General features: G+C 36.0%; 1 protein-coding gene across 2 annotated transcripts in view; it reads right to left on the bottom strand.

Moving 5' to 3' along the window:
- The window catches only part of ENPP2 (ectonucleotide pyrophosphatase/phosphodiesterase 2), a 174,273-nt gene extending 155,231 nt beyond the window's left edge, over nucleotides 1-19,042 (bottom strand). Inside the window, exon 1 of one of the 2 annotated variants that reach the window (XM_074266551.1) lies at nucleotides 18,732-19,042. In XM_074266551.1, coding sequence (XP_074122652.1) covers nucleotides 18,732-18,752 — 21 coding nt within the window. In that variant the 5' untranslated portion in view covers nucleotides 18,753-19,042. The remainder of the gene's footprint in view (nucleotides 1-18,731) is intronic. The other variant, XM_074266553.1, reaches the window with a different exon arrangement.
- Nucleotides 19,043-27,746: the final 8,704 nt, after the last annotated feature.

Genomic DNA, 27,746 nt, shown 5'->3' with positions numbered 1-27,746 from the left:
GTGTGCCTCCTGGTTTTCCTAGTTTCCTTTAAGTTTCAGCTAAAATCTCATCTTCTACATGAAACCTCTCCTGATTTCCCCTTAATGCTAGTGCTTTCCCTCAGCCAATTAGCTCCAATTAAATCTATATGATACTTATATATACATTTATAAATATATGTACATAGATATATTTTTATATAAATCTATTTACATATATATCTGCATACATTTATATAAATGTATGTATAAATCATATAACTAGATTTATATATAAATAAATTTTGCATTTATTTATATATATATTTGTATACATATATAAATATAGAGAGATGTATTTATATATAAATATATTTACAAATATCTGTATGTATATCTATATACTTACATAAATATATAAATGTATATAAAATATTTTACATTTATATTTTATATAAATATAATTTTATATAGCTATATTCATAAGTATATATATGTGTATGTATATATATATATATATACATATAAGTAATTTGTATAAGTAAGTTGTTTCACCCTTTCTACTGTGAACTCCTTGAGAATAAGAATTGTCTTTTGCTTGTTTTATTATTTCTAGTACTTATTGATTGACTAACTGACTCAAATACACTTTGGACTCATTGTCTTTTGAGATCCCTTGTAAATCTTAAATTCTGTGATTCTTATTACCAGTGTTCTTTCCCCTCCCTATCCTTTTGTTGTTGTGATTCAGTTGTTTCTTATCTCATCTGATTCTTCATGACCCCATTTATCTGAGGCTGAATTTGAACTCTCAAAGATGAGTGAGGCTTCCTAATTCCACACCTGGCACTCTATCCGTTTCACTTCCACCTATTACAAAAGATCAGTTGATCCAATCCTCAAGTAGAAAGAAGCAAATACCCCAGTCAAATTTATTATTTTTCAAGGTCCTAGAAACTTGACCCCATCATGTTAGAGTGATCATCCCTACAGTTGATATTTCATCCATAAGCACAGATTTCTCCATGATTTTTGGAATTCCTAATAAAAATAGATTCTTGCTGGGCCTAACCTCACCTCACTAAAGTATAACAGTGAACTGGACTTACGACCTCACTAGGCAGGTTTGCTTATTTATTGGTGTCAGTATTTGCCTGGGCAGGGTAAGAACAAACAAAAGGAACTCCCATGCACAGAATTTCAATGAAGAGGCTGAACCCACAGAGAAAAGGGTCCATTGTGATGATGTACAGAGGAGGGGATGAGTAGGCTACTCATTCTGCTCTAACCCACCCCCAGTCTGATTCTGCTTTTACTCAAACCACTCTTCAGCATTATGGCTTCAGGCCATCCTAGGCTATCGTGCATTGGTTTTTCCTTTGGTCTCTATCCTCAGGTTGCTTACTGAGAAAGTTTTGACTTTTAAAATGGATTAAATATTTATGAGAGTAGGGATGGCTACTTTGGTTTTCTAATAATGCTTAATGTAGATTTTTTAAAGAAAGTAATTCAATTGCATATGTTTAATCTATATCCCATTCCTTGCTGTCTTGGAGAGGAGAGAGGGAGGAAGAGAGAAAGAACACTTTGGAACACAAGGTTTTACAAAAATGAATGATAAAAACTATCTTTGCATGTATTTGGAAAAACAATATATCATTTTTTAAAAGTAATTCAAAATTGCTAATTGATCATTTCAGATTTCTGAGGCTCCTGGGGCTTTGAAGGATGTCAAAGCTCCAGTTGGAAGTTCTTTTCCTCTGCCTCCAGAAGTTATTGTAAAATGAAAAGGAATATACTAGGAACATAATTCCCTGTGGATTTTGATCTCTTAAGGGGCAAAGACTATCTTTTACTTTTACATACCTAGTGCTAAGTATAGTACCTGGAGCACAGTAGGTGTTTTTGTTTTTGTTTTTTAATGCTTCTTAACCAAGTAAATGTAGATTTCAAGCTAAAAAGAAACCACAAAGTTCATATAGCTCCCCAGCTTCTTAAACAGTGATTTGCTATCCCATATAGGATCTCATAACTGAATATGAGGGTAATAAAATTATGATTTTCAATAAATGTTTGATTTGTGTAACCTATTTTATATACTTATATACTCAGACTCACAAAGATTTCTCAGAAGAAAAGGATTATGAGTGGAAAAAGTTTAAGAAGCCCTGATCTAAACCAATTATCTCATTTTATAAATCAATCAATCAACAAGTATTTATTAAACTCTGCTATGTACCAGACATCAGGAATATAAGTACAAGGAATTAAACAATCCTTATTTTCTATGAGCTTTCAATTTAACAATAGAGACAAATGCATATTAAAACATATAAAGAATAAATATTAAGTTATATCCAATTCTCTGTGACCCCCTTTGGGGTTTTCTTGGCAGAGATGCTAGAATGGTTTGCCAATTCCTTCTCCAAATTATTTTACTGATAAGAGAACTGAGACGAATAGGATTAAGTGATTTGCCCAGGGTCACTCAGCTAGTACATATCTGTTTGAAAGTAGCTCTTAAAATTTCATATTTGAAAGTAGCTCTTCCTAACTCCTAGCCTGGCAATCACCTAGCTTCCCTAAATAAATATAATGTGTGTAAACACACACACTACAGTTCAGGAGGAAGGCACTAATGGGTTGGGGAGTGGGCTATCAGGAAAGGCTTTGTGGCTTGAGCAGCATCTTAAGAGAGCAATTCCATAAGAAAAAAGTAAGGAAGGCATTCATTCCCATCATGGGAGACAACTAATACAAAGGCACAGGAATTACAAATGGATTGTCTTGTAGGACAAACAGAAAAGGAAGGAAAATTTGTCTGGATTATAAAGAATAGGAAGGGAAACAGTGTGCAATGAGCCTGGAAAGATAGGTTGGGTACAAGTTGTGAAAAGATTTAAAAGCTAATCAGAGAAGTTTGTATTTGATCTATTATAGAGGAAACAGGAAATCCCTGGAGTTTATGGGACAGTGGAGTCTTGGGGCTGAATCTTTGTTTACAGAAAATTGCTTTGTCAGCCATGTGTATAAAGAATGTATTTTAAAAGTGAGAGATTGGAACTAGGGAAATCAATTAGAAGACTATTGATTAAAGGATATGAACAGACAATTTTCAGATGATGAAATTAAAACTATTTCCACTCATATGAAAGAGTGTTCCAAATCACTATTGATCAGAGAAATGCAAATTAAGACAACTCTGAGATATCATTACACACCTGTCAGATTGGCTAAGATGACAGGAACAAATAATGATGAATGTTGGAGGGGCTGTGGGAAAACTGGGACACTGATGCATTGTTGGTGGAGTTGTGAAAGAATCCAACCATTCTGGAGAGCAATCTGGAATTATGCCCAAAAAGTTATCAAAATGTGCATACCCTTTGACACAGCAGTGCTACTACTGAGCTTATATCCCAAGGAAATATTAAAGAAGGGAAAGGGACCTGTATGTGCCAAAATGTTTGTGGCAGCTCTTTTTGTTGTAGCTAGAAACTGGAAGATGAATGGATGTCCATCAATTGAGAATGGTTGGGTAAATTATGGTATATGAATGTTATGGAATATTATTGTTCTGTAAGAAATGACCAACAGGAGGAATACAAAGAGGCTTGGAGAGACTTATATCAACTGATGCTGAGTGAAACGAGCAGAACTAGGAGATCATTATACACTTCAACAATGATACTGTATGAGGATATATTCTGATGGAAGTGCATATCTTCAACATAGAGAAGATCTAATCCAATTCCAATTGATCAATGATGGACAGAATCAGCTACACCCAGAAAAGGAACACTGGGAAATGAGTGTAAACTGTGATCATTTTTTTTTCTTCCCAGATTATTTTTACCTTCCGAATACAATTCTTCCTTCGCAACAACAACAACAAAATTCAGTTCTGCATATATATATATATTGTACCTAGGATATATTATAAGATATTTAATATGTATGGGAATGCCTGTCATCTAGGGCAGGGGGTGGAGGGAAGGAAGGGAAAAATTCGGAACAGAAGGGAGTACAAGGGATAATGTTGTAAAAAAAAAATTACCTATGCATATGTACTGTCAAAAAATGTTATAATAATAAAATTAATAAAAAAAAGAAGACTATTGAAATAATCAGAGTGACAGGTAATGAGGGCCTAAACTCATAAGTAGAGTAGAGAGGAGCAATGGGAACCTAGAGATTTTGTGAGGTACCAAAGCTAAGAGAGAGAAAGTGTGTAAATTTTAAGCCTGTGTAGCATGAACCATGGATCTCGTATTTAAAAAAAATAAATAAATAAAGATAAATCTAAGGGAGAGATTGGGGGAAAGGAGGAGAAAAAATTTGGAGCACAAGGTTTTACAAGTGAATGTTGAAAATTATCCATTTATATGTTTTGAAAATAAAAAGCTTTACTAAAAAAGGCAAAAAATAGTTTGCACCATCTGCTTACCTAAGCCCTCTCCTTGTGTTGAATCAATCAGTGGAGTGAGGAATAGATCTCACCATCCTCCAGAGTTCTTATGAACAGTCATTGATTAGTTGAGCTGCTCAATCTCAACAGGTCCACTGAGGAGAGTATAATAAGCAAACATACTTGACTATCTTCCTAGCCCATGGCATTGAGAAAAAAGGGAGAGGGGGATGTCAGTACAAAATTCAGTTCATGCCCTCAAGGAGTTCATAATATAATTGGGAAAATAAAACTTGATATACTTAAAACAACCAGAGAAATTGTGCAAGGCGATGTACAATTAGCATCCAATTACATAGCTAGATTGTATAGTTTCTGTAAATGATGAGGAGCAGATTATAATTAGAATAGGATGTGAAATGAGAGTTGAGCCTTGAATTTAAAAAAATAGATAGGATTAGGATAAAAGGCAGAGATTTAGGATGGCATTTTCAGCAAAAGGCATTTCAGGATGGACTAGGGGACTAAGATCACTAATGACCCAGAGATAAAAGTTAGCATCAACACAAATAGAAGTCAGAAAAAATGAGAGTAATACAATATTAAGTATAGAGAAAGCAAAATAAACCCAGAACCTAGTGCTTAAACTTTGGGAAAGTTTAGGAGCTTAGGAAGAGCTAACAAAAAATCTGCATTCATTTGTTAATTCAACAAATATTTATGTGACTAATATGGAAATATGTTTAAAATTATTGTACATGTATAGCTTATATCAGATTGCTTGCTGTCTTGGAGAGGGGCTTCGAAGGTAAGGAAGGGAGAGTGAAAAAATTGGAACAAGGTCTTACAAAAATGAATGTTGAAAACCATCTTTACACATAATCAGAAAAATAAGATACAATTGAATTTTTTAAATTGTCAAATGCTTTCTGTGTGCAGGACAAACATATGGCCTGTGTCAGAGAGACAACAGGAAAGTGGCTAATGATAGCTGGTTGAGACAAATCTCAAATCTGATCCTCTATTTCTGATCCTCTATTACATGCAAGAATATGTATGTGCACACACAAGCTTACTACCTTTGGATTATTTCCCAGAGCAAACCAGATTGGTGACATAGCAATCTTGCTCACTAGAGATGACAGATGTTTGCTACTGGATCACAAAAAAAATCTCAATTATTTGGAAAGTGTTTTGAATTAAATAGCAACTTCTATAAAGCAATTAATTCTATAATTTCTTCTGAATAAGTCTTTCAAACTCAAAGAAGCATGGGAGGCAGCACTAATAGATAATGAACAGAGGGATAGATGTGTCTACTAAGACCTGAGTTCAAGGCCCAGGTCAGGATTAGTTGTATAACCATAAATGGATTATTTAACTTCTCTGAATCTTAGTTTAGTTATCTATAAAACAGAATACTGTTGTTTGAACTCCTGCCCCCTAGGATTGTTTTGCACAAAGCATTTGGCAAAACTTCAAAATGCTATATAATTGAAAGAAAAGGGAACATGATCATTTTGGCTACAAGAGGGAAACAGTTAAAGGACAATCAAGGCCCCACTGGCCTTGCCTGTTTCTTAATCATTCTTTCTACCTCCAGTTACTCCCTGCCCAAACTATCCTCCTCCATACAGTCACAAAATTGACATTCTTAAAATATAAGTCTAGCTATAACACTTCCCTGTTGATGACACTTCAGCGGATCCCTGTTATTTTTAGGATAAAAGGCCAATTCTTCTGTTTGGCATTTAAAGTCCTTTATAACATGGCTCCAGACTATATCAACTAATTTTACATTACTATCATGCAATCTGCATTCAACCAGTTTATTCATCTTTACAACTTTCCATTCTTCACTTCCATGCACTTGCATAAGCTGTCTCCAGTGTCTAAAATACTCTTTCTCTTCACCTCTGCCTCTCGAAATATTAATAATGATAACAAATAATTATAATAACAATAATAACAACAACCACCACTGCTACTACCAACCACAATATTTATAGAGCTGACCATGTGCCAGGTACTGTGTTAAATACCTAACAATTGCTATTTCATTTGATCCTCACCTCAACCCTAATAGTTGAGACATAGATGCTATTACTATCTCCATTTTACAGATGAGGAGAATGAGACAGAATATAAGTAATTGCTCATACAGCTAATACATATCAGAGGCCAAATTTGAACTCAACTCTTCTGACCCCAGGATCAGCAATTTATCCACTATGGCATTTAGCTCCCTAGCCCCCTTCAAATTGTGCCTCCAACCTAAGCAAGGGTTTATATAAACAGTACATTAAACATGAATGGAATCAGGAAAAGGTTCATAGAAGGAGACGAGGAAAGGAATATGTATTTCTTTATTACCTACTATGTACCTAGCTCTGTACTAATTACATTAAAAGTATTAGCTCATAGAATGACAAATCACAAGATTTGAGAGAGAGTAGGGAACTCCCTGGCCATCTAGTCTTAGAAGCAAAATGAATCCTGACAATAATATACTCAACAAGTAGCCACCTAGACTCTGTTTGATGACCTCCAAAGAAGGAAAATCCATCCTTGTCCAAGGCATTCCATTGCCATTCTGAAGAGCTTTAATTGCTAGTATGTTTTTCTGCAAATAAAGCCCACATTTGCCTGTTTGCACTTTCCACCAATTGCTCCTGGGTGTGTCCTTTGGGATCAAACAAACACCTGCTTAGGTGAGAAGTGTTTTAGGGGAGTTAGGTAGCATAGTGGTTAGAGTGCTATTATTGCTTTATGTACATAAGATAGATTAGATAGATTGATAGATTGATAGACACTGAATATTGTATACATTTCTCTCTACATACCATTTCTTCCCATAGAATATAAATTGTACATGATAGTTACAACTGTCCTTAAGGAAAGGAACAATTTGATCTTTGTATTCCTAGAACCTAGAACAGTCTGTGGTACAGAGTAGAGACTCATTAAATATTTTCAATTGGATTCCCCCTATCTTCAGGTTAATTGACAAGACAGTCAAGGACTTTAAAGGAATTGTCAAAAATCTTCTCAACCCATCTCTACCCAATCCTTTACAATACTGGTAAATGGAGCCCCTGGGATGATTTGAAGGAAACTCATGCTTCTAAACAATTAACTTAGTTGGCAAACCTCTTCTCTATGGAGAATTTTAGCAGAATAGCAGCAAAAAGAAATTAACTAAAGGCTCCAGCTCAGTGAAGAAATCAGATCTTTCAATTTGTTTTTCCTGATGCAATTGGGATTAAGTGACTTACCCAGAGTCACACAGATAAAAAGTGTTAAGTGTCTGAGGCCAAATTTGAACTCAAATCATCCTGACTTCAGGGCCAGTGCTCTATCCACTGCCCCACCTAGCTTCCCCAAATCATTCAATTTTAAGAGGACAATGGTAACTTTGAAAGTATCAATTAGCCTAATCCCATGTATAATCCTTCACACATATGCCATATATCTGTTCCCCTCCATGTATGTTCTTTAGTCATGTGCATTACCTATGTACATTGCACAAGGAATGGATATATCGCACCACTGATGGTACAGTAACTCATAAAATAATACACTCCTATGTGAGTGGAGTTGAATTTAGTGGAGTGGGAGTGGGGTGAAAGGGAATATTTTTTCCCATATATTTTGCTAGGTTGTTTGATAAGTATCTTTTATTTGGAACTAATACATCCTCTGGTAGTAAATGTCTAAGTAGGAGCTTGCAAATCAGGAATTTTCTTAAAAGAAGATAGTAACTCATAAAATGTCTCAGATCTGAGATAGCTTTTCCTAGGTTTGACATGCTGAGTAAAGGGGATATCACCATTACAATGATATCTTGGGGTAGAAGTCCAATCAATTGCCAACTCAAAAGAAAATTATTGTTCTACTTAGAGGTTAGTCATTGAAGCAAATTGAATTTGAATTGAAGCAAAATTGGAAAGAAGAAATGGAATGTCAAATTCAATTTATATAAGGACGAAAGTATAATTTGTTGGTTTTGAGTCTCTATTGTATTTCTGCATTGAGAACAAAAATCTAAAATCCCAACATTTTATCATTCCTAGAAATTAACAATTTATTTAAAAGATAAACATAGTTTTTAAAAGATATATATATATATGGTATCTATAAACACATATGCACATGTAGGTATATAATATATATAATAAGTATATTTGTATATGTTTATATGTATGCATACATGTACATATATAGGCTCACATATAAATATGTTTTAATCCTGTGCTTAGAAGTAATGAGGCCATGTTCTAATAAAAGTTCACTATTCATCAACCAGGATGTCTGGGTTTTAATCCCAGCTTCCATTGAGCAATCTCAGAAAAGTTCATCTTTTCTGAACCTTAGTTCTCCACTGATAATGGTGAAGGTCCCTTCCAGCTCTAGAGTTCCATGATAATAATGTTAATGAATAGAAATTATAGTGGCACTTCAAGATTTTTGAAGTATTTAACAAATATTATTTTTTATCCTCATAATAACCCTAGAAAATAGGTGCTCATATGATCCCCATTTTGCAATTCAAGAAACTGGAATAAAAAAAGTTATATGGCTTTCTAACTAGCAAATCTCTGAGGTTACGTTGAACTCAGATCTTCTGAACTCCAGGTCCAGTACTCTGTCCACAGGGAATCTGAGAGTCAACTAACTTACTAATAATGTACATTGAGGTAGGCAGCTAGGTTGCTCCATAGTGCATAGGGTGGGCCTGAAGTTGGAAGGCATCTTCCTGAGTTCAAATGTGACCTCAGATACTTACACCTGGACAAGTCACTTAATGTTGTTTGCCTCAGTTTTCTCATCTATAAAATGAACTGGAGAATAAAATGGCAAACTACTCAAATACCTTTGCCAAGAGAACCCCAAATGGGGTCATGAAGAGTCAAACACAGGTGAATAACAATTACAAGTCTCAGGTTACTGTCAAAGATCTAGAGTCCTCAGAGGCCATTTAATTGAACTCTGTTATTTTACTCTGTGAAACTGAAAGCCAGTGATCAAGTGATTCACCCAAAATCATATAGGTAATAAGCATCAGAGGCAGTATTTGAACTCAGATCCTCTGACTCCACAATTAGTAAGTGCTCTCTCCACTACATCTTTTTCTTAGTTTTACTCTTTAGGCTGCCTGAAGTAATTACCTTCTAATTTTCTCTAAAATAATTTTTTAACTGAGTTCCTTAGACATGGTGAGATATATAGATATAGGATATAAAATATATATATTGTATATAATTATATTTCAACATAATTGGTTTCCTTGGTATCTTATTTTGTGTATTTAAAATATTCTCCTGAATATTCAGGGGCTTCATCAGCCTTGAAAAGAGGGCCACAAAATAAAAAGAGGTAAAATAAGGTTCCAAGACAAGTAATTAATTCACTTTAGTTCCTATCCTTTGTTCTCTTATGAAAGAATAGTCTTCAGTCTGTGACACAGACCATCCCATTTTGTCAATGCCCCTTCTGTTGTGCTGTTTGAACAAAGACTCGATCCTTTTTCATGGATACTTAAAAAAGACACAGCAGGCCTCTGATTATCACTTCAGTCCCTTGTCCAAAATAATTATTTATTGATTACAAACTTTGATACGTCACCTCAGTGATCTTGTCCATGAAATTCTGTAGTCCTTGGTCTCTGCCTCAATAAAATAAATTTGACTAAGAGGTCTCTCCCATGACATGACATGAGTAGTGATTACTAAGTAGTAAATCATTATCACCTATCTTCTCCTTTACAGGTTTGAAAAGACATGAATCTAAGTACAGCTGAATTTCCTTTAGGCCATTTATTGTTTCTTCTGCCTTCCCTGAAGCTCATTTGTGGGAACACTTAGAGGAAGTGGCCCCCCGAAACTATCTGGTACATGAAAACAACTACCCCAGCCACATTGCTATCAAATGTTTATAGAGAAGCCCTGATCTAGGCCACTATGTTTATAAATGCAGGCTATTTTCTCTACTGAAAGGCTTTGTTTACTGACCAAATGGGCTTTCTCAACACACAATCTGCTTGTTGACAAATCCAACTACAAAACTTTGAATATGTTGGACACAATTGAGTTTTTCCATCATTAATACTTCCCAGACATTAATGCATCATAGTTACATGGAGGGTTGGGGGTAATAACCTTTTTTCCATATTGCTAACTTGAATTAGCCAAAAGGAACAAATACAAGATTATTCTACATTTCCCTCCTAAGCTTGTTTTTTGGCACCTACCATATGCAGTAGCTCTGGCACTTTTCACAATGTCATAAGAACTTTCACCCAGGGGAGTTATTAGTTTTGAAACCAGGGGGTAAATCCATAAGAATGCCTGTTTTCCTTCAAAGGACAAAATGTTGTTTGTGTGGTGTTAAGCTTAGTATTAAGCATTCCCTAAACCATCAGACATAAGAATAGCAGTAACACCATGTTAATCAGAGGAGAAAAAAGCCTGGGGTATCAAACAACAGGACCTCAGATCAGACAATATGAGAATGTTAGATCTGAAGAGTCCTTAGAGATGATCCAATCCACCTCCCCTATTTACCAGATGAGGAAACTGAGTCCCACAGCTTCACAGAATTTGAGTACTAGAAGGAAATTCAGCAGTCAACCAGTCCAAGCCCTGCACAAATGGAATCCCCATGCTAACATACTTGACACATGATTTCTTAAAGATTTCCTTCAGCATAAATTGGCCTTTTGCAACTTTTACTCATTGCTTCGGAAACTGCTTTCTCCAATCAAGCAAAACAAGAAAAATCTCTTCTCCACAAGACACTTCTTAGGTCCTATCAAGACCTCTTCTCCAAGCTAACTATTCCTAATTCCTTTGATCAACATTTGTATGTCATTCACTCAAGGTCCATCACCATTCTGCTCACCTACCTCTGGACACCCTCTAGCTTATCAGTATTTTTCTTAAACAGAATTGAACAAAAGACTCAAGTTAAGATATTACTTAGGAGGGTACTGTGTAGCCAGCACCTTCTCCCCTCCCCCTTCCTGGAAGCTGTGCTTCTCTAAAAAGCCTTTGATTTAGAATAATTACTAACACATATATCATATATAACACATATAACTTTTAAAAGTTATCAAAGAGATTTGGGGAAAAAATCTCATTTTATTCTTATGACAAATCTGGAATTATCCTCCCCATTTTACAGAAAAGAAAACTGAGGCAAACAATAGTTAAGTGGCTTTCTGAGGGACACAAAACTAGTAAATGTTTAAGTCTAGATTTGAACTCAGGTTTTCCTGATTCCAGGTATACCACTCTGTCTGCTTTACCACCACTTAGCTGTCCCTAATAATAGCTAATATTTATAAAAATACTTTTAGGTTTCCAAACAATTCACAAATATTACCCCATTTTGTCCTCCCAATAACTTTGGGAAGCAGTAGTTTTATTATCCCCACGTTATAAATGAGGAAAATGAGAAAAACAATAGTAAAATGTCTTCCTCAAGGTCACACTGCTACTAAGAGTCTGAATCTAGATTTGAACTCAGGTCTTCCTGACTCCAGTTTTGTTCCCATACCACAGGGATGACTTAACTTCACATTGTTGATTCACCCTGACCTTACAATCCAAACAATTCAGATATTTTTTTTCAAAAGACATCTATATTCCATCTTATTATGCTTATAAACTTGACTTTTTTGCATCTAAGCAAATTTTTACATTTATCTTTACTAAATGTCACCTTATTTGATTTAGCCCAGTGCTCTATTCAAGAGGTTCTTAAATCTTGATTCTGTCATCCAATTAAGCAATTGGTCAACAAGCATTATTAGGCACCTAACACATACCCAGCATTATGTAGATGCCAATACAAATGTAATGAATGTAATAATTGTATTCTAAGAACACACACACACACATATACAAGCATGTGTATACATATATTTTTGATTATAAGTCTATGTTTGTATGTATGAAGAAACAAAATCAATATAATCATTATATTCTCAGAATAAATACAAAGTAATTAAATTAAGGTGGTTTTAAGAGGGAGAGCACCAACATTTAGTGGGAAATCAGGAAAGATTTCATATAGGAAGTGATGTTTAAGATACATTTGAACAAAGAAGAGGATTTTGTTAGGTGGAAGTGAGGAGTGAGTTTATTCCAGCCATGTGGCATGGCACCTATAAAATATGAAGATGAGAGATAGGGTGTCCTTGAGTGAAAAGAAGAAAAAATACCTGTTTGACTGCATTATAGAATATAAAAAACTAGAAAGACAGGTTAGAGTCAAGTTCTAAAGAGGTTTAAATACTAAACAGAGATATTCATAGTTGAGTCTAGAAGCAACAGTTTATATATGTGTGTGTGTATGTGTGTACATATACACACATACATTTATATATTTATATAGTTGAAAAAGTAGGGAGAGACTTGAAGTAGTGTAGAAACTGTTCCACCATGATTCCATCTACAAAAGTGATAAGCATGGACATGGCGTATCTTGGTATTGTCCACAAATTTGATAAGGATACCATCTAAGGCCTTCTTTCCCATCTTTCTATTGTCCACAAATTTGATAAGAATGCCATCTATGGTACCATTGATAAAAATGTTAAATAGCGAAGGATCAAACAAATGTCTGGAGTACTTCAATGACATGGAACTATTAACAATTATTCTTTGAGGTCAACCAGCTAGACAATCCTGAATCAATCTGATAGTGTTATCATCTAATTCACATCCTTCCATATTCTTACAAAAAATAGAATGAGATACTTTATCAAAAGCTTGGTTAAAATCTACCTAAACTAAATCCACAGTATTTAAAGATTCAGTGATTTGCCTAAGATTACATAACTAAATGTATTTCCTGCCTCTTTAGAAGAGATGTCCTTTGTTTGCCCACATGCCTCTTAGTCCTATTGGCAAGCCTCAGTTAATCTTCAGAATGACTCATTATGAAATAGTGAAATCTTTCACCCAGTGCTTCTCAGAAGCATACTGGCAATGCTCATCGGACAAAACAACCTTTATTACTATTATTCTGATCGTTATAATTCCCAGTGACTACATTCCATGGCTCAAAATTTTTTCTAAATTTTTTTTAAAGCTTGAGGTTATTTCCCAAATAACATTTTTAAACACTTTTTTTAAAGTGAGGTTTAGATAGTGTTTGAATATTTACAAGTGTCTAATATATATTGTCTGTTGCCTCAATCTATGATTTCATCTCAAAGCAGAGAGAGTTGAGATGCAATCTAGTGTAGCAGTTACTTTGTTGTTGTTCAGTCAAGCAGTTGTATACAACTCTGAGATGTTCTCAAAACCCAGGAAAACCTAGATTTAAGTCCTTTCTGATACATTCTGGGTGTATAACTATGGGCAGGCTACTTAACTTTCAAGTGTTTTGGTAGCACTGTAATCTGCAACACTATAAGTTGCAGACAGTGTCAACCTATATTGGAGAAGTTTTCATATCTGAGAGTTCTCCAATGAAATCAAGGGTCTAACTCCTATCACCTATCTTTTGTAATACCAATACCATGCCTATTAAGAACAGACGTGTTTATTGACTAGAACTGAAATAGTCCTAAATATTTCATAAAAATATAATATTGAAAAAAATCTCTTTTACTTCTTGGAGTTTGAGTGTAAAAAATGAGATAAAAAGTAATGCTGAAAAGCAATAAAAAAGAAAGATTGTCATAGTTCCCTCTACTATATACATGTTCTATCATTCTTCTTTCCTTCAATTATTCCTGAATCCAAATCCTTAATTTTATAAAAATGAAAAATAGCCAATAGCATTTGGATTCTCTCATCCCTTACATTTGCTGCTGTCCACCACAGCATTATATCAGTTGCATACAAAATGTGTAATCTTCTCCAAAAATAGGTTCCCTCAAACACAAACAACTGCTCTGTGGAATAATAAAGCAGTAACTGTTGTCAATAATCTTAATAAGAGTACCTACCACATTTTCTCCCTCTCGGGCTTTCTATAAGTTTGAGCCTATAAAAGCTGAAGTAGTATAGGTCTTTGAGTCAGTGTCTCTAAATTAGCCCTAGAGCTACAGGACTCCTGACTATATTTGCTGTAGGGAACATAAGAGAGATTAGAAGCAGAGAAGGGCAACTGTGTAGGAGGATAGTTGTTTCATTCAATCAACAAGTTTTATTGAGCTCTAACTATGTGCTAGACACAGTGCTAAGCACCAAAGATACAAAGAGAACAACAAATACAGTCACTGCCCTTAAGGGGTTCACATTCTAATAGGGGAGACAACATGCAAATAACTGTGTACACAGAAGAGATATGCAGGATAAATAGAAGGTAATCTTCAGAGAGAAATGACTAGGAGTGGTGTGGGAAGGAGAAAGATGGAAAAGGTCCCTTGCAGAAATGGGATTAGAGCTGCATCTGGAAAAATATCAGCAAAACCCAGTGGTGGAGGTGAAGAAAGAGCATTCCCAAGAATGGGGGATAACCAGGGAAAAGGGAGAAAGGCAGAATGTCATGTGCCCAGAATAGCAAAAAAATGCTGGTATTGCTGAATCATAGAGTATGTGGGGGAGTAAGCTAGACTTCCCAGTGTTGCCCAGTGTTCTGTATGTCCCTGGAAAAAAATCTCTTCCAGGGACTTCATGCTGATGAAATTCTTAAACCATTGCAAATATCAATGGCTGAACAGTAGCGAGCTTTTCACAAGGTCATTAATGATTGTGTTCTTGAGAACACCTTTAAGCCCTTCCTTATTCCCTCAGATGTACCCAGGCAGAGGTCACCAAACTCAGATACCACAATTATTTAGTAGAGTTAAATACCTTAGTCTGACATGAAATCAAATTCAAAAAAATTAATCATTTTTCCACACAGCTAGCCAACTCTCCACCTTTCCCTTCCCATGTGATGTTAATCTATAGAAGATTGAGCACTAGGCAATGAATTTTTCTGACCATTGTAGAGTCAACTTTAGAGGTGAAGATGTAGGAAAATAAATTCTAGTCACAGGTAGAGAAGCCACAAACAAAAAAAACAAGCTTTGTCTAGCTTAGGTGTTGCTACTAATAAAGAATGAATTCAGAAGAAGAAGAGATTACTTTTGCAGAAGTAGGTGCAGAAGAAGACTTCCAAGAATACTTTCCATAAGATGTGGCCACCCACCCCAGGCCATTTTGCCATCTGTTTTACTCTTGCCCTGTTTCTTTATATAGAACAGTATCTTCCAGTTTGGATCTGTCTCCAAGGTTCAACCATGTCTCCAGTCTCCCAGCTTTGAAACACACTTTAGGACTGAACTGTCCTAATTAGTAAATATGTAAAAACTAATCCAGCTCACAACATATCTCCAGCCCCAGACCAAACCATGTTTCATATCCTACCTAGCCATCTTCTCCAAGATAACTTGTTGGTCTTATCATCTTTCTTTGCCAATGCTTTTTAACCTCCCATGCCTATGATTAGCCATCAAAAATCCTAATTCCTTTGCCTGTCCACCATTCATTCTCTTGGAAGTGTTGTCGCTCCCTGTTAGCATGCTCACACTTAAAGGTAGGGATTATTTCACTGTTATATTTGTATTACAAATGATTAAAAGCATATACACATGGAAAGAAGGTTATGTGGAGGAACCTTGGATTCTTGGACTTGAGTTCTAGTTTGGATTTGATAACTTGATAATTATATGGGTGTTTGAGCAAGTTAACTAAAATCTTTTGGTCTTAGTTCAGCCATAAAATAATGGTTTTCATATTATTTCAGAGCTAGAAGCTAAGAGGTCATTTAGACTAACCACCCTTTATTCAACTGTTCTACAATATCCTTGATAAATAGTTGTTTAGCTTCTGTTCAAAGATCTCCAATGCAAGGAAAACCTCAACCTCCAAAGGATGATGATCCTTTTATTCGCAGGCAAAGCTTAATTACAATAGAGAGATGATTTAGGAAGATTAAGGTTCAAGACCCATATCTTGCCTAATACTGACCCTATGACCTTGAGCAAGTCATAGAACTACTAGAAGCTCCTGACAATTTTTTAAGGCTCTAAATTGCAGAGAAAATATCTATTTACAGTGGTGGAGGAATTTTCCCATCAATAGTTTCTTAATTTAACAAAATCATATGTTCAACAAAACAACAATAGCGAAGCCAATTTTTCCTTATATCAAACCTCTTTACTTCTGGCCAACTATTGCTCCTAGTCCTGCCCTCTGAAGCCAAGGAAAACTAGATTGGACAAGACAATCTCTAAGTTTCTTTGTGGATCAAATATTCTCTATTTTTACATTTCATGCATTTGTCTTTTTTAGACACATCTTTACTCACTTTCATCTTCTAAATACAAATAACAAAAAAAAAATCAAATTCTATTACAATCATTATAAAAGACCTGGATGGTTATTCTCTTTTAAAATGTTGGATATCCACTAACTTTTTAAAAAGAAAATGACAATAATGTTAACTCACACCACAAGTCACCAAAGACAAAGCAAAGGAGACTAAAATCAACTTTCAAAATCCCTTGATACCATTGTTTTCTATTTATCTTCACCAACTAACTGACTCATTTATTCATGACAAACTGCCTACCTTTCTACCTCTTCCTATTTGTCTTCTTCATCCTTCATCTTTCCTCTCTGAGTAGATGAGAGGAAAATCTTTCTCCTCTACATTCACTCCATTGAAGATCAAGGATTTCAAGGAAGCCTCTTCTCCTATGGATTTACATAGCAAGAGGGAGCTAGAGAGTCTGAGTCATACATGAGTGATGGGTATTGAGTATGTGCAAAGTCTGAAGGGCAAAGAAACTCAAAACCTCTTTTCTTTCCCAAAGACAACATATAAGGAAATGCCACAACTCACAGAAGCCCAGAACAGAAGTAATCAAAATTTTCTGAAGTGTCAAAGCCTGTGCATGGGCTGCAAAAGAAATCTACAGACTTGAAAAAGGTGTTTTTCTTATCATCTCAGATTCCCAGAAATGGTGACTTCTAGGTGCACAGTTTTTTAATAGATCTTACTTCTTTTTTTTTTAAATGAAATCTTTTTGGGCTTCATCATATTTAAAAAAAAAAACAAAACAAAAACAAAAACAAAAAAACAAACAAGCAAACAAACAAAAACAGCTACGTTGAGCATGAGTAGATGGCTCTTCTATTCTTCAGCTGACAATCCATAAATACATAGGTTTTCATTTTCCCCTCCTCTGATTGTCTTAAAATTGAAACTATTCTACTTCCTGCTAAAAGGAACACCATTTCCAAGCAAGGTAATTAGGAAAACAGTGAGAGCACTGCAGGAAACTTCCAACTCAAAGGCAATGATCTTTCCTTGCAGTATTCCCCAAATAGGCCTGTTTGTAGTAGTAATGAGCAATTAAAGATCAAAAGGACAGATAATCTGTTTAGAGACCAAGTGAAGTAGCAAGGTTTCTCTCTAGGGCTACAAGGCACTTTAATACAAAAGTCAAGGGAGCAGTGTTGCAGAGAAGGGCATATAATTGATAAACAAAATGAGCTAAAAGAATTAGAAATTTGCTCCTTATTTATAGATCAAATATTCTTAATCTGAAGTCCATACCCAGAGAGAGATTTCAAGGGATTCATGAACTTGAATAAGGGAGGGGGAGGGGAGGAAGCATCTTTATTTCCACAGAAGTAGTTTTCATTGTAAATCTATGTCTTTTATGCATTTTTAAAAAATATTATTCTGAGAAGGGATCCGGACTATCAAAAGGATCCATGTTTCAAAAAAAGAGAAGGATTAAGAACCCCTTCTGTATTAGATAATTAGATAATTGCTCTTTAATCTCAGAAGCAAGGAAAGGGAGCAGGACTGTCTGAAACGCACAGGAAATTAACACACTTGTGTTCCAAGAACTCATCCCTGAAATAGAATGCTCCAAGACTGCCCACCATCTGCACATAGATTCAACAGTTAATAAATGTAAAGCGAAGCCTGTCCTTTGAATGACACAATGAATAACAAAATTCAGGATGTGAATGCCTAGAAACCAGCCTGCTCTCCCTTTTCCTACTAACTCAAAAGGCAAACAGCCTTCCAAAGAAGAACACGCCACTCAGCTGCACATTACACAATCTGTGGATAGATTATCTTCTCCTTTTCAAGAAATGAAACACTCAATTTCCAAACCAAAATGCTGTTTGGCAAATATAACTTGCAAGGAGCTGGGCTCTGCTTTTGGGGCTACTCTGAGTTTCCCAGATTACTGTCCACAGACCCGATCTTAATAGAGAGGGTATTTGGGGGAAATTGTAACTTTGCTTCCCCTCCAACTTTCCTTCCTGACCTAAGAGCAGTTCACAAATGCCGCTTGCACAACAGAAGGAGGGGAGGGAGAGGCTGTCTCCTACCGTACCGGTTGGTCTTTGGAGCTCATGTTGCCACCGATGCTTTCTTCCTTTTTTCCGGAGAATTTGGGAGAATCAGTGGGAGCAGCTGGGAGAGATCTTCTCTCTGAGGGCCCAGGACGCTGATGGAGTTGTGCCCCAAGTGCGAAGAGCCGGCTGGTCTTGTTTGCACTATGTCGTTTGCTTTTGAGATTTCTCCAATGCAGATGAAGTCAGGGGGCAGCTGTCCTTGGGGACAATGATTCAATTGGAAGATGGCCTTTGAACAAAGGAGCTGCTTTTACCAGATAGTGTTTTACAGGCATACACATGACCTTTGACTACAAGGGCTGGATGGAAGGAAAGTGTCAGATCACCAAAGACGGGCCTGTCGTCTAAATCATCTGCACCACCACCACCCTCAAACAGGATCAAGTTAATTTTTCACCATATAATCTCTTAAGGAAGATCTCTGTGATCTCTGCCATTTCCCCTACTACCCCCCTCATTCCCGGCTTTCAGATTATTTTTCCCTTGTTTCCCAGAGGATTTTTGTAGGATAGACCTGGTGTGTTGTTAAAACCGTCCTTCCACCAGCTCATATTCGTGATAATCAAAGGTTCACCAAAGATTTTTACTTTGTATATATTTTGCATTTGCTAATCTCTGTACACGTTGTTTCCCCTGTGGAATGTAAACTCCTAAAGAAGCTGCAATTTTTCGAGTTTGTTCATTGTATTCCAAGCCCCCAGCCCGATGCCTGGCATATAGTAAGTGCCTAATAAATGCCTGGGCAGTTAGATGCTTATGTTAATAAAGCAGTAAGCTTGGAAGTAGAAAAATATCTTACAGAGTTCGAATCTGGCCCCAGCCACAAGTTAAGTGAGCTTGGGCAAATCATTTAACCCTGTTTATCCCAGCATCTGCATCTGTAAAATGGAGTTGGGGAAAGAAATAGCAAACCACCCTAATATTTTTGCCAAGAAATACCCAAATGGGTTCACAGAGTCAGGCCCGGCTGAAAAACACAACAATAAATGCTTATCGAATTAAGTGTACCTAGGCTTTATATAAGTGCCCAAAGATTCTTTAGAATGTAATACTAAAGAATACAATATACAAACACACTGTCTTAATGTCCTAATACAAAGAAACAGCAGCTGAGGACAATTCAAGTGGACACTAAATGAGTGTTGGAAAGAAATCATATTTAAATTCAGTAATTGTCTCCTTAAGTTTTTGCCAATATTTAAATGAAAACAAATTATATCGAAGAAACCTTACTGGAGAGAGGGAATAAGCATTTATACAGCACCTGCTATGTACCAGGCACTGAGATTAGCATTTTTTTTTTTTTGCAAATATCATCTCATTGGATCCTCGAAACAACCCTGGGAAATATGTGCTATTATTATCCCTAGCTGAAAAAACTGAGGCAAACAGGTTAAGTTACTTGCCCAGGGTCACACATCTAGTAAATGTCTGAGGGGGAGGGTCTCACTTCAGGTTTTCCTGACTCCAGACCCAGAATTCATCTTCAACTGCCTTAGAAAATTATCTAAAGCAGGGATCTACCTAATTTTGACCACTTTGACAGTCTGGTGAAATCTGTAGGTTCTTTCTCAGAATAATGTAATGCACATTGTAAAATATAAACATGTATAAAATAAACATAGGACTTCAAAGGAAAACAATTATATTGAAATATTCTTATAAAGATATTTTAAAAACAAGTTTAGGGGCATCTAGTGGCTCAATGGATAGAACCTGGTAGGTCCTGAAGTCAGAAGGACCTGAGTTCAAATCCAGACTTAGAACTATTCTAGCTGTGTAATCTGGCCAAGTCACTGTTTGCCTGTTTGCCTCAGTTTCTTCATCTGTAAGATAAATTGAAGAAAGAAATGGCAAACCACTCCAGTGTCTTTGCCAATAAAACTCCAAATTGGGTCATGAAGAGTCAGATACAGTTGAAACTACTCATTGCAAACTATCTTACATGCATTTGGAAAAATAAAATACTATTAGAAGATTTTTAAATGTGGCCAAAGGCTATGAAGAGGCAGTTTTCAGGAGATGAAGTAAAAACTATCAAAAGTCATATGGAAAAATTTCCAAATCACTACTATTAAAAGAATAAATCACAATAATTCTGATTTTTCACATTACACCCCCCCAAAAAAAAACTACTCAACAAAAACAAAAACAAATTCGGGGATCCAGGTTAAAAACCTTTAATGTAGTGTAGGATGCCAATATTAAATAACTTAACCAAATAATTTCACATGATACTTTGTGGCTAACCTGGGACTTAAACTCAGGTTTTCTGCCTCCAAACCAGCATTTTTTCAAGTGTATTATACTTTTCCCTCTATTGATTGCCAACAAAGGATTGAGATGGAAAGGACTTTAGAGATCATGCAGTCCCACTCCTCTCTTTCTTTCAAGGAGGAAGAAACTGAGGCTAAAGGCCAGTAAATAGTTCACCTCAAATCACACTAAAAAATAGAAAGTTGGAATTCCTTCGTAGGCTCCAGTCAGTATGCCCCAGAGGTTTTCTAAGCAGAAAGCACCAACTATACAATTGATAGTATTTCTCCATTTTAATTAACTAATTTATTTATTACCACATGTGTTCTCCCTCATTAAAAGTTTTCTTCTTGAAGTCAGGGATTGCCTTTGCCTTTTTCTCCCAATGGAAGAACATGCTGCCCATAGTGTCCTTCTATGATTGGCAGCTTCCTCCAAATACCAACTGAGTCTTTATCCCTTTCCCAGCTCCACTCCTGAATCTCTAGACCAAAGGTTCCTAAACTATGGGTCATAACTCCAAAATGGGCTCATATAACTGAATTGGGGGGGTCATGAAATTATGATTTGTTATCAGTGAATGTTTGATTTGTATATCTATTTTATATACCTATTTTATATGCCTATATATATCTATATACGTGAAAAAAATTTCTCTGGTGATGAGGTTGCCAGTAAAACAATTTAAGAAGCCTTACTTTAAACTTGCTCTACTATTCCCCAATAAATGTTCTTTCTCTTGACAGAGTGGTTTCCCTCCCCTGCCTTCAGCTTTGTGTGGTCTTTCTCCTTTGCAAAGTGAGAGGTACCTCAAGGATAATCCTTGTGTTTTTATTCCCAGAATTTAGTACAATGCCTAGCATGTAGTAAGCACTTAATAAATGCTTGTTGATTTGAAAGAAAGGAAGGAAGGGAGGAAGGAAAGAAGAAAGGAAAAAGGGAAGAGAAGGGAAGGGAGGAAAAAGGAAGGAAGGAATTCTAAATTGGCAAAGTTAACTTTTAAAACATAGGCAAATGTAATGGTGAGGAATACTCATTGTATTTACACAATAATAAGTTGGTTTATTAATTAGGATCAGGTAAAGAATTTAAGAGTCATTATACAAGTTCTGTAGTTGAATATACTGCTACATCCTCAGAAATCTACAAGGTGCTAAACATAATCAGGAACAGTCACTGGAAGCCAGGGGCAAACAATCTTCTCTGTTCCACAGAGTCATTCTGCATTTCAACCTGATTTTGTAGTTCCGGTTGCCACCCAGAGCAAGAGGTGGGGGAAAGATTCCTAGGATTAGAGATTAGAGATTCTGAGCAGGGGGCCGTTAAGAAGTCATCTGGTCCAACTCTCACATTTTATCAATGAGGAAAAAGGCCCAAAGACAATAATTAACATATCTGAGGTTCTACATACAATAGTAACAGAGCTAGGATTCAAACCTAGATCCTGTGACTCAAAACCCAAGATATATCCACTGATTATTCAAAAGAAAAGAAATCAAGAGGCTAAAGTGATATCAAGATGAAGAAAATTTATTTTTAGAAGAGTCTTTGGACTGTTGTATAATGTATGTATAGGGGCTTTTATGATAATGAGTTGTATGTATAGGGGCATTTAGGATAGAGTGAGGGACTGAAGGGGAAGTTTTTAGTTGTTCAGTCATTTCAGTCCTGTCCAACATTTCATGACTGCAGACATACTAGAGTGGTTTATCATTCCCTTCTCTTGCTCATTTTACTAAGGAGGAAACTGAGAGAAAGAGAGATAAGTGACTTGCTCAGGGTCACACTGCAAGTAAATATCTGAAGCCAGATTTTAATTTAGGAAGATGAATCTGAATCCAAGCCTGATGCTTTCAAATCTGGTGTCAGACACTTCCTAGCAATATGATCTTGGGCAAATCATTTAACCCCGTTCACTTCAGTTTTCTTATCTGTAAAATAAACTGGAGAAGGAAATGGCAAAGCAGTCCAGTGTCTCTGCCAAGACAAGTCCTGATAGGGTCACAGAGTCATTCCTGACTAAGCAAGTGGTATGTAGGTAAGAAGTGAAAAGAAATATATAGATACAGATAAATCAACGATTTTTAAACTTTGGAATAGATAAGGTGAATTTTTATCAAATATGAGTTTCTAGTTCTAAGAGAACAGGGATGGAGAAGCATGATTTAAAGTGACAAAAAAGTTATTTTAGATCAAATATGAAAAATATTATATCTCAATAAGTTTAATGCCTAGCTCACAGTCTTTCTCTTCACCAAACTCTTGAAGCGTACTTTAACCAAGATATTTTTGTTTCCTCAAATACACTTACATCCCGGTTCATCAATTTAATTATTTCCCATGATTTACTTCTCTGCCTATCTCAACTACACACAGAGATGGCAGCTAGGTAGAGCAGGAAATAGAACACTGAATCTGGAGTCAGATAGGAGTTCAAATTATGAATTTACTGTCAATTATTCTCAATTCAAGTTTCCTCATCTGTAAAATAGGGATAATAATAGCACTTGCCTTCCATGGTGAGTTATACATGTGAGGTATCCATGTGGTATCCATGTGAGGATAAAACAGATTAATATTTGTGAAGTGCTTTGCAAACATTAAATCGTTCTACAAAGTCTAGCTATTATTAAAATAGCTATACTTTTATCTTGTGATCACCAACAATTTTTTGATCTCTGTGTTTATAAAATCAAAAATTCCCTTACATGATTACAATTTGTTGTCATTCCACCTGTTCTGCCCTAGGATTAAAGTTGGGAATCCTTAACTTTATTCTTCGCCTTCTCTACCACCTCTAGTGCTTGGTCACCTGCATTCTTTCCAGACCATCACCCCTGTACTGGCTATATTCTCCTCTCTTTCAGGATTAGGGTTCACAACCTAGGTAACATCTTTTGACATCTCACTCTTTCCAAACCTTCTGTATCTAATCTGATGTCAAGTTTTGTCAGTTCTAGCTTAATAATATTTTTTTTCATATGTCTCTCTTTTCCCCTCTGATATTGCTCTCACCCTGATGCAAATCTTCATCACCTCACACTTATGGCCCTTTGACCTCCATTCAATTGTTAGAGTGATCTTCCTAAAGTATCACCCACACCACCACCACCTCCTCCCCACATCACTTAAAAAATTCCTATGGTTTTCCTATTCTTCTGGAATCAAATACAAAATCCTGTTTCTCTTTTAAAGCCCTTCCTAACAGGGATCCTTCCTACTTTAACATAGCATGCCTTTCTATTACTCTGCAATCCGGGGCACTGGTCTCCTTACTAATTCTGTAATACCAAACTTCATTTCCCAATTCTGGCCATTTTCACTAGCTGTCCCCCATTCCTAGAAAATTCCTGATCTAACCTTTATCTCCTACATTCCTTTACATCCCACCTTCTACAAGAAGCTTTTCCTGATTCACCTAAATGCTATTACCTTCTTGCTGTGATTATCTCCAATCCATCCTGTATTTATCTTATCTGCACATAATTGTTTGCAAATTGTCTTGCTCATTAGACTGTGAGCTTCTTAAGAGTAGAAAATGGTTTTTAACTATCTCGGGACTTAACACTGTGCCTGGCACACACTAAGGTGCTTAATAATTCTTGGTGAGTAAATTATTGTTCCCACCAGTTCCCCTGCTTGGTTTTGATTTCCCCCATCATCATCATCATCCCGGCTCCCCACCCCATCCTCAGCATGAGCTCATCACTGGGCAAACTCATCAGGAGATTGCCTCAACCTTGGTGCTCACACCTCATTAGTACCTTCAGGTTGCATTTGTAACACTAATTGGAAGGCTGTAGGACAGAACGAAAAGTTCTTGCCATAACAATCTCTGTCTTTAAAGAGGGCCCAGAAGCTCAGCCAACTTCCCATTTCCAACCAACTGCTCTGCTTGGTTGTGATTCTGTGACCCACAGTGTAAGAAGCTGGAGAGTTATACAATAAAAAGAACTAATGATTATTATTTAGTGGTTTCAGAAGAGGCTTGTTAGATCCAGTTTCCTTTCAAAACACAGGTATAGTGCCACAGAATGCCATTCCAGATCCACCTGAGTCACAGAACGCCATCCCAGATCATCCATGTTATTAGCTTTCATTTCCTCATGAAATTACTTTAAACACATACACACATACACACACACACACATTCATTTTGATGCACATTATATTTACTTAATTATCTTGTATGCTCTGGGTCCTATTCCCTATCCTGAAAGTTTTAAAATCATAAACTATTGTCCAGTTTTGTCTTTTACCCCCAAGTACTTAGCAATGTTTAACACCTAGTGGTTTCTTAATGAATACTTGTTGAATCAGTTAATTGAATTAAATTGGAAGTGCCCTTGAAAGAGCCCTTGCAGTCTTCTTACGCTAGAATACTGGTAAAAAATGAGTTTATCAGATTAGTTAATTGCCATCTTGAAGGCAAAAAGGGCCTAAACTAGAAGAGAATAAAACATGTTTATCACTGAGCTTCCGGGGGAGTGAGGTATAACTGAAATAGATTATCTCTAAGAAAGACAGGTCTCCACCTCACCTCACTTTCACCCTCCCTCCACAAACCACTCCTCATCAATGAGGTCCCTATGCTTGGACCAAGAAATGAGGGAAGAAGAGTTAGGGCTCAACAGCATTCCTTCTTAATGCTAGTAAGGAGACATGGATACACATAGACTTCTCCATTTCTCTAGGTTAAAAGGACCCATATTTGCTCATGAAAGAAAATCATGCTATTCCTAGAACAATCACAATTTGCTGACCCCAGAACCTTCATTTCATAAATGAGAAATTAAGACAGAAAGTTTAAGTAAATTGCCCAAGATCCCCCAATTTTCACTAATAGAGTCAACATTAGAACCCAATTCCAAGTTTACTGATACATTTCCATGTCTTAAGTTCATTAGCCATTGTTCCTTTGTTTCCTTAATTCCATCTTTCCTTCTCCCTCCTTGTTTCCCTCCTTTCTTTCCTTACTTTCTTCATCTTTCTGTTCCTTTCTTCCTCCTTCCCTTCTTTCTTTCTCCCTCATGCCCTCCCTGCCTTCTTTTCTCCTTCCTTCTGTTAGGACATATTTTCCCAGGACAGAAATTTTATCTATCAGAGCAGGATAGCAACCTGTCTATAATTTTCAGTCATATAATTTCTTGAGTTCATTTCATAATGTCTTTTAAAAATTATTTTAGCAGATTTTTGTTTTTACAACTCACAACAAAAGAGATCTTCAAATCAGCTTTATAGACTTTTAGATCCTAATAAAGTTTCTCTGTGCTTGTAGAGACCCTATATCAACTAAAAGAAGTATGGGCCCATGTCTTTTTGTATTTGGGCCTTCATTTTTGGAAGTAATAGTGATTATAATCTGCCCATAGGAGAGCCTAGCAAGACCAATGTGGCCATTAATGCAAGACTTTTCATAGTAGCAAAGAACTGGAAACAAAATATTTATGTAACAGTTGGGGAATAGCTATACCAATTTTACTATAATGGGAATGAAAGGTTAACATAAAAGAAAAAAAAAGTATAAAACATCACAGATTCAAAGAAATATGAGAAAATTTATATGAAATGACACATAATGACTACCACAAAGATATAAATGAACAGTTTGCTAAAAGACAGCCAAAATGAGTAATTGAGAATGCAATAAAGTTCCTAGAGAACAAATAAAGAAACATGTCTCCTTTCCTCTGCAAAGGCGTGGGATGGGGTAGATGGAGGTAAGGACTAAGAGAGCAAAATGACAAACTATTATATGTAAATATATAGAGAGATATAGATAGCATATAAGTTATTTATATAACCTATATATACATATATATACACACACACATATATAATATTTTTACTGATTTTTTTTGCTACAAAGGGAGGTTCAATTATGGGAGTGGGGTATGTTCAGAAATGACAACAATGAAAAAATAAAAACCAATAATATTTATTTTAAGAGAGAAGGAAAGAAGGAAGGAAGGAAGGAAGGAAGGAAGGAAGGAAGGAAGGAAGGAAGGAAGGAAGGAAGGAAGGAAGGAAGGAAGGAAGGAAGGAAGGAAGGAAGGAAGGAAGGAAGGAAGGAAGGAAGGAACGAAAGAAAGAATTCTAGAATAAATTTGAAAAGTCATCTATCTCAATATCTCAACCAATGAAGGAATCTCTTCTATAAAAAATAATTTTATCATAAACTCAAAAGCAATCTCAACATAAATTATCAAGAAAACAAAATACAGAAGAAAGAAAATAGAACAAAATAAAGAAAAGAGGTAGCTCAGCACAAAAGGAGAAATATTTTGGCTCTGGAGACAGAGGATCTGGGTTCAAATTCTGTCTCTTGCCCCTCACATCTCATTTGAGTTTGAATAAATCATTTGCCTCAAATCCTCATTTTCATCTTTTGTAAAATCTTTGGATTGGGTGACTTAATCCTAACCCAGTCCCTCCCAACTCTAACTTAATGCTCCAATAAATTGGATGGTTCCTTAAATTCAAAACAATTTGTAGGTTGCAAAAAGGGACTACAAACACCTACATAAGTTAAGAAAAAATAATGGTATTAGCATCTTCTATGCTCCCTTTCCATATCCTCTGGATACTTCTCAAATTTGATTGCCTTTTTTTTTTTTTTTTTTTTTTTTCAGTCTACTTCCATCAAGATCAGTAAGCTACCTTTAAGGCACAGGTCACTAATCCCTCATAACTTTCCCCATTCTTCTTTCTTTGCTCTACATCATTTCTGTAGTTCT

This window comes from Sminthopsis crassicaudata, chromosome 1 (genome assembly GCF_048593235.1).
Source record: "Sminthopsis crassicaudata isolate SCR6 chromosome 1, ASM4859323v1, whole genome shotgun sequence".
Classification (NCBI taxonomy): Eukaryota; Metazoa; Chordata; class Mammalia; order Dasyuromorphia; family Dasyuridae; genus Sminthopsis; species Sminthopsis crassicaudata.
Note: the sequence above shows the minus strand (reverse complement) of the source record. Positions and strands in the feature narration are given on the sequence as shown.